This window comes from Drosophila ficusphila, unplaced genomic scaffold (assembly GCF_018152265.1).
Source record: "Drosophila ficusphila isolate 14025-0441.05 unplaced genomic scaffold, ASM1815226v1 contig_636, whole genome shotgun sequence".
In the NCBI taxonomy this organism is placed as follows: domain Eukaryota; kingdom Metazoa; phylum Arthropoda; class Insecta; order Diptera; family Drosophilidae; genus Drosophila; species Drosophila ficusphila.
This window is the reverse complement of record NW_025064569.1, coordinates 1,951,218-1,959,916: the sequence shown is the minus strand read 5'-3', so window position 1 is coordinate 1,959,916 and position 8,699 is coordinate 1,951,218. Positions and strand designations below refer to the sequence as shown.

At 33.4% G+C, this 8,699-nt stretch overlaps 1 protein-coding gene across 1 annotated transcript in view; it reads right to left on the bottom strand.

Annotated features, from left to right (window-relative positions):
* Positions 1 to 7,535: 7,535 nt before the first annotated feature.
* LOC122320575 overlaps positions 7,536 to 8,699 on the bottom strand; it is a 37,841-nt gene continuing 36,677 nt past the window's right edge. Inside the window, exon 5 of the mRNA XM_043208766.1 lies at positions 7,536 to 7,741. Coding sequence (XP_043064701.1) covers positions 7,536 to 7,741 — 206 coding nt within the window. The remainder of the gene's footprint in view (positions 7,742 to 8,699) is intronic.

Below are 8,699 nucleotides of genomic sequence, written 5' to 3'. Positions count from 1 at the left end.
AAAGTAATCCCTCTTAAAGTTGATGATTTGGTACTAGCAATGGACTCATCTGCACCTAGGAGTAGCTGGAAGAAGGGACGAGTCGTCAATGTGTTTGCAGGAAAAGATCAACAAGTTCGTTCTGCTGATGTCAAAACTGAAGATAGCATAATACGCCGCCCAACATCTAAGTTAATATATTTACAGCTAAGTGGTGAATCCCAAGACGATTCACGGGAAGCAAGGATGTAAGGCTTTAAGTATGAAATCCTTGTTTATGAATTTAATATTATTTAGAGAGATGTGAAAACTTTGTATTTTGTTTAGATTATTGTAAAGCTCTGGTGACACTAATGAATAAGAAGAGGATTTGATTTGAAAGTAGAGACGCGAAAGAAACACAAAATTGAATCGCGCGCTTGCTACAAATAAATATAATTTGGACATGGAATATTGTTTTACACTCTTCAAGAAACCTAGGCTTTCTTCCAAATTCGGCGGGTACATAATTCTTTAATTCTAACCTTTTTGATATTAATTCTAAATGTTCATTACATAATTTAAAACCTACGGTTTTATATCAATAATAAACATTATCAATTAAACATTAACATTATTTAATCTTTTCCCTAATTGTGTACATTTCATGCCGTTAAATCTACCTGCCATGTAATAAGGGACGCAAAATGATTAAATATTTAACCCTTTGGTTAGAAGTAGACCTCTTAGGTTTTAACCTTGCAGGATTGCGCAATTAGGTATTGGGTATAAAATCCATAAATGTATAAGTTTCAGGTCTTGTTAATTTAAAAATGTTTTGATGTTTCCGAATGGATCATCACGAAAATTGTCCCGCCTATATCAAGCTCGAGCAGCAAATCAACAATTTGGAAAGTAAGTTTTTTATTTAAATTTATTTTTCAATTTTACAAACAAATGTTTTTTTTTTTGAATTTGTAATAGATTTGGCTGCAAAGATTCTGGCACACATATAAAGAAGAGAATAAATTTCCAATCACTTCATTCGAAGAGCTCGGCCAAATGGACAAAGATGCCGAAGCGACCCCAGATGTATTTGAAAGTACTTACTCACTTAATTTTTAATAAACAACAATGCTTGTTACTACGTAATTAGATTTGTTTAAACTCATGCAGTTTTAAATATATTATGTTTTCAAATAATTTTATGGTTTATTTTTTGCAGATAAGCTTGTTTAAAAATATTATCGGAGTTGAAGGCGTAATAGCAGGACTTCGCCTGCTGCTTAGACGACCTCCTGTTCAAGATGAATTACTCCGGGAGGATGGGACAGGTCGGTTCAATAAAGTATTCCAACTTCACCAACGTTCTATATGGTAATTATAGGGGAATGTTGTCTGGGTTGGACCGTTGTCAGGCTTGGGCTTACAACATGTCATCCGCAAAGTGAGCATACAAATACGTTTTATAGGTTTTATATTACAAATTACTAACATATAGTTTCATTGATAGATATAGTTTGGCTATATCATACCATAATAGATTAATACCGCATGTCGTCAGGGTTGGGCCACTTTTGTAGTCAGGCTTGGGCCATCATAATTTTTACATTTTATTCGTGTATTTTCGATTTTTGTTGTAATATTTAAGTTTTTTGTAGCAAAAATATGCTAAATAAATTAAATAGATTTCCTTAAAAAAAATATTTTGATGGATTGAAGGAAGATGAATCATTTTTATCTTTTTTCTTTAGTGTTTCTCGCTACAAACGAAAAACAACTCTGAATAATTTGATATTTACTGTAAAATCCCAAAATAATTAAATAAATGAACAAAATAATGTCAGATTTACCTGAATTCAATTTTATTCCACCACGTTACGATATTGTCAACGATTTTCTGAAGGTGGCCCAACCCTGACTACATGGCCCATGTTTTTTCAAACGCCTATAACTTTTTTGTTTTTTTTTTATTCTCTATTTTTGGTGAACACTTTCTCTTGCTTGTACCTTTCCAAAAATGTATAAACTTATTCTAAATTGTCATTCGTTCAGAACTTATGGACATAGGTCAAAATATGGCCCAACCCTGACAACATTCCCCTACATATTTTTCTAAATTCCCATTACTGTTTATATATTTATTATTTGTATTAATATGCAATTTTTTAATATATTATGGTTTTTATTTCCAGAGTCACTCAGGAACGAGCATTAGACTCTGCGGCAGTATCAGTATCACCTGCGTGAATCGTTCGCGAAAGCTAAAAATAAAGTGTACAAAAACACATATGGGACATTCTTCTACAAATCGTACAATTTTTTTTCGTCACAATTCAGAATTATGTCAATTTTTTTTCAAGTGTAGGAAGCAAAATAAAAAGACACGTTTATCGGTATTTTGCTTAAAAAATTTTAGTTAGTTAGTTTTAGTTATGATTTTTGAAAATATTAATGGTTTTCTCCATCCTTTTAATTAAATTAAATTAAATTTAAATCTCTTGTTCTATTAATCGTATCGTTACAATTTTTTTTATTATTTAGTTCAAGAATTCAGCTTTGAAAAAGTAATTTCATTTTTAAACTTAATTGTTTATTTATAAGAAGTAGTAACAAATTAATCATTATATCGACATTTCAATGCCGAGGAGGTAGAAATTGGGCAAATTTTGCCATTTGCTATTGCTATAGTTCGCACTCGATGAAATTCCGACCAGAGCACAGCACGCAATTTTTCGTTGTTCTGCTATGGCTCTTAAAGGTGGAGAAACATCGATGCCAACATCGATGTTTTTGAAACATCGGCAACATCGATGTTTACTGGGGCAACATCGATGTTTTTCCATCTCTAATATCTAAGGCGCATAAAGGAAGATTGACACATTGTAAGTACATATATCATTTAATTTCATTATAAATAATTAACAGAATATTGTTATTTTAGTTATACTTGTTGGTGGTGTTGGCGTGAGTGGTGGGAGTAATACATGGACAGATTGTACATACATAGGATAGAAAGGATAGTATAGTACGGATAGAAGAGTAAGGGTAGTATAGTAGGGACAGTAAATTTCCATAAAGAAGTATTATTTAATTTGTACTTTGTACATATGTATATACGGAACAATTTTTTTTTTTTTTTCCGTCGTTTTTCTTTATTAAACTGTTTTATTTAGGTCACCCTAGGGTCAAAATTAGAAATTGAAATTTAAGTACCTTCCTGTTGTCAGATTGATCTGAAATTTGGTACACACCTTCAGTTCCGATGACAATACAATATAGTAATGTCAATAACATTGTAAATCCAAGATGGCGGCCGCAAAATGGCGGATAACGTAGGTTCTATCAATCCCATCAATAAGGGTATCAAATAAAAGGTCTCAACAAGTAGAATACAATGTACTATATAAAATTAAAATTCAAGATGGTGGCCTCTGCAAAATGGCGGATAACTTAGGTTTTATCAATCCCATCAACATGGGTATCATTGTCACTGCCAAACACATCAGATTAATTCAGATCAATTTGACAACAAACGGGGTAAGCTAAATCTTATATATAAAAATGAATCGCAAAATGTGTTGGTAACAACAACGCCTGGGCCGATTTTGATGAAATTTTTTGTGTGTATTCCAGGGGGTTTGAGGATGGTTAAGATTCACAATATGTTAAAATAATATTTATTATTTTATAAAGCAAAACGAGCTAAAGAAAGTGAAGTTGATAGAAACAAAACTGGAGGTTTACCAGCAGAACTGGAAGTATTTGTGGGGGCAAAAGTCATGCTACGGTCCAATTTTGACGTTTCGAAGGGATTAGTAAATGGCGCTATAGGCTACATCAACGAAATCGTTTGGCCTCAATTTCGTCGAACTCAGATGTATGCAACAGATGTACCTTCCGTCCGAATTGATTTCGAAAAAGACGGAGTACATCTTATACACCCGAAAGCCATACAGTTTCCAACTAAGTACAATTAGGGGACGGCTGAGAGAAGAATGTTGCCTTTAATACTATCATGGGCTTCTACAATACATAAAATGCAGGGCAGCACTGTGGATCACGCAGTCGTATACTTAGGTGCGAAACTGTTTGAAGAAGGTCAAGCTTTCGTGGCTCTTAGTAGAGTAAGATCTTTGCAGGGACTACGTATAGAGGAGTTGGACTGCAACAAACTAACGGGCAAGAAACCATGCAATAATGAAGCACTAAATGAATTAAACAGAATGCGAACTAAAAACTAATAAAAACTTAATCAAATTTGTTAAAAAAAAAACTTTTTAATTTAAGGGGTTACATGGGTTTCCTCGGGTAAAAAACGGCCTTTTTTCAAACATTTTTTTTGCATATAAAAAATGAAATATTTCAATGAAACTTTTTATTATTTAAAAGATACATATTTAATAAAGATTTTGTGAAATTTTCAAAAAAAAATATCAAAATGTCGGCCATTACGGCGCCATTTCCGGCAGTCCCTCGGAAAAAAGGTGCCTCCGCGTTGTCAGCAGAACTTCTTTCAGGATCATCCAAAGTGAAAATAAAAAAAATGTGTTTCAGTATAGACAATAAACTAGGTATTGGACGAAGGAAAAAAAAAAAATGAAAATTGGATTTTTGGCAGACGTTTTTACAAAAAAATGCAAATTTCGATGAAAATTTCTCGACATTTTTTTTTTTTTAAATAGTTGTAATTGAAAAAAAAAAAAAATCCTTCGTTCAATACCTTGTAAATGATATCTCGAATACTTGTGTAAAATTTCATTAAGATCGGTTGAGTAGTTTGCGAGAAATTTTGACAACCGACTTTGAAAACATAGTTTTGAGAAAAACGCGTTTAAAGTTTTAAGAGACAATAAAAGTGGTCTCAAGCGTCCACCTTCTCAAGGCTGTATCTCCGAGACTATTACTCGGATCAACTTGAAAATTTAGGACAATATTCTAGAAATGTTATAGAATTTAATAAGACAAAAAAAAAAAAAATCGATTTTTTGAAACCGTGAAACCCATGTAACCCCTTAAAAGGTTTTATGTTAAACATACATTGCAATGTTTAAGATAAATGTACTAATTATTGGACCTCTGGGGGCGTCGACCCTTTAAATGACTATTACTCGTGGGAACAAAATGGTAAAAAAAAAATATAAATAAAAATGCGAAATAAAAACTAAAAACTAGAAAATAAAAAGAGGTAAAAAAAATTTTTAAGTTAAACCGTTTTATGTAAAACATGTAATAAATGTACTAAAAGCCTAAAAATAATATAAAATAGATACAGCCGTGGGAATTATAAACATATGCTTAGACTAGACTAAAATAAAACCGTGGGGCAAGTCAATTGTGTACAATCGTTGATTAAAATGTTTGTTTGCCCCACGGTTTTATTTTAGTCTAGTCTAAGCATATGTTTATAATTCCCACGTCTGTATCTATTTTATATTATTTTTAGGCTTTTAGTACATTTATTACATGTTTTACATAAAACGGTTTAACTTAAAAATTTTTTTTACCTCTTTTTATTAAAAATGTTAAATTAAACGTTTTAAAAATTGATTTTTATTTTTAAGCATTACAAATTAAAAAAAGTCCAACTACACTAAAAAAAACTGCTAATTTTGTTTATTTAAAACATCGATGTTTTTCGCCAAATACATTCACGGACATCGATGTTTCTCCACCTCTATCGGCTCTGCTTCGGCTCTCGTCAAAGTGAGAGCGGTAGCAATATCAAAACGAAATACCGCAGTAAAATTAATATTTGTGCATCATATTTTGATGGTTTATTTTTTAACTTTTAAATATGCCATGTTTTTATCAATATTTTTTTTAAATGGGTAGTTGGCCTTGAAATTTGATAAACTGGATTTTTATTAAATTATACAATGCTTGGTGTTTTACCGGCTCAAGGTCTGGGACATCAAAAAACACAATTTATGTTTTTTTTTTTTTAAAACCAATATATTTCGGTTGCTCCTCGGCAACCGTCTTCAGGGCAAATTTTGACACGTCTGCGCCAAGTGACGTTGAGTTGAAAACTGAGTTTGAGACCAGACCTTGAGCCGGCAAAACACCAAGTATTCGATTGGAAAGGTCGCTAACACCCACAAAAAATTATAAAATGTTTAATACATGGGAAATTTAATTGAAAAAATTCTTCAGCGAAAGTTGGTATTTGTGCAAAATTGAAAAAGCGCAAAATATTAAGGAACTAATAATATCAAAATGTCCTAAAATTATTATTTTAGTATGGTATAGAACCTCCGTGTTCTTGTACGATCAATTCCAAACGTTGGGGCATGTCGATGGCTTCCAGTGGCGTAGATAGCTTTTTGATATGGGGGGGATATGACTCAGAATAATATCCTGTTTTTTGGAATAATCCTCGTTGCACAGTCGTGTACAGAAATTGGTCACATTTTTCACATTGATAAGTTGCATTATAAAAAAATTCTCTTATTATCGAAGAACAAATTCAAGCTTTCGAGATTTTTTTGCTAATTCATCAATGACTTCGTCTGCTGTGATTCCAAAGTCACGATGCATTGCCAGAGCTGCCAAACCATTCAAGCGGTCATATAATAGATAAATCAGACAAAAATTCGAGTTATTATTGATGCATATTCGATAGTATCCAAACATTTAGATGGAACATGATGAACTCACATCTTTTATCGTGGTCCTTTGAATTGTTTTTATCCGTTTCAAACTTGAGAATGTTCGTTCCGCAGTAGACGTAGATACTGGCAATGTAGCTAATATTCTTAGCAACATATTGATATTTGGGAAATTCTCTTCTGGATAATCATCCAGCGCTTTCAACGAATTGTTAGGCCTTTACGGATCAAATACTTCTTCCACATTTTCAACTCGATGAGAACAGCAGTTGGCCCAGAATCAAGAAATTTTTGATAAAACTCGACAGTTTCTATAAATTTCTCAGCTGCTTTGTCGACTTCAGATAAATCATGCTTGAAGAGCGCCGAAAACCCTTCTAATATTTTTTCGTGATCGATAAATCTCTCGCCAAGGTCCATGATGTAGAAGTCCAAAAATGGATTGAACACCGTGACACGGAAGCATTCTTCTGCACTCTGAACTTCAGGATTCGCTCGATTTTTTTGTCTGCTCACTTTTCGTTTGTGTTTGATTTCAATGTCCAAAGTTTCAGCAATTTTCTTTGCAGCTTCGAAAATTCCAGGAAACGTATCTGCTTCTGCTCGAATCCTTTTCAGTTCATAGCGTAAATGCTTGGCGAGATCCATAGCTTGGACCAAGTCTAAATCAACCTTTTGAAATTCTCGACTCAGAGGCAAACAAAGTTAGTAAATCACGTTGTATCATATAATTCTCAGACCCAAGGGGGGTTTTTGTCCCATCGTATTGCGAAGATAATTTTTTATTATCTTCAATTTCGAAAATGATCTTTCTGCTTTTGCGACTGTGACTGGGATGGTGAGAAACAGACAACATGCTCTAACAATTTCAGAAAAACTACTACTTTCTAAATTTCCCAGGCCCCAGCCTTGGGGGCCCCCAAAGCTCGGGGGCCTGTGTTCCTGAAACACATGGAACACCGGTAGTTACGCCATTGACTCAAACTGTCTTCCACGCTTGTAGACTTTTGCTGACAGGATGTCCCAAAGGTTCTTAATTGGGTTAAAGTCTGGACTTATTGCTGGCCACTGCAATAGTGGTATACTTTTTGATTCCAGGAACGACAACGTATACCTCGCAGCGTGTATAGGAACGTTATCCTGTTGAAATACCCAGTCCTCATTCAACTCTTCTGCAAATGGTGAACTTTCACTTTCTAGAAAATCCGTATACATTTGCGCATTTATCCGTCCTGGTACGAAGCATATAGGGGACTTTCCTTAAGCCACCACCGATGTTTCGTTTATGGCAAGTCTGCCTTGGATGCCAAGGATCCCTTCTTTCAATACTTTCGGTTACCGTCTGGGCCGTCCAAATTAAACTTTTTCTTATCGCTAAAGATCACTTTTTCAAATTCAATCTTCCAAAACTTATAATTTTCATTAAAGGCAAGTCTGGCCTTCTTATGTTTTGGTATGCTTTGGTTTGTGCACCTTTGCATTATACTGCAAGTTCAAATCTTTTTGCAAATCTGTTGCACTTTTTGTCTTTTTATAGCTTTTTGTATATACAGTCGACTCTCGTTAATTCGAAACTCGAGGGACTCTTGAAATATTTCGAATTATCGAGTGTTTGAAATATCGAATGGTTCGAAATTTGCGACAGAAAATAAATAAAACTTAGAATTATTAATTGTTTCTTAATTTTTTATTTATTAATATAAAAATGATAAGAATTAAGAGGTACATTCGTGGAAGTACATACATGTATTCGTAATGTGAATCAATTAATCTTTCGAAAGAACTTTGTTATACTGGTTTGCTTTAAAGCACAATTCTGTTGCTCACACTGCTCAATAACTTTTTTTAAGAGAAAAAGTGCCTGAAATGCTTTTTCATCACTTTCGTTTTGTAGACATAAGCTTTATAAGGTATCAAATGAGGATCTTGCTTCCTTAACTGACACCTCTGCCAAAGGTTCTTTATACTTTCTAGGCCTCATAGCTAACACTAACTTTTAATATGCATACCAACGAAAGAGTAACAGCAACTGAATAAGTACACAAAACAATTCGTAAGAAGTGTGTGCGTCAAATGGTCAAACTACATAATCAAAACAAAAACAAAGGCAAGTTTGAACTTGTCCCAAAA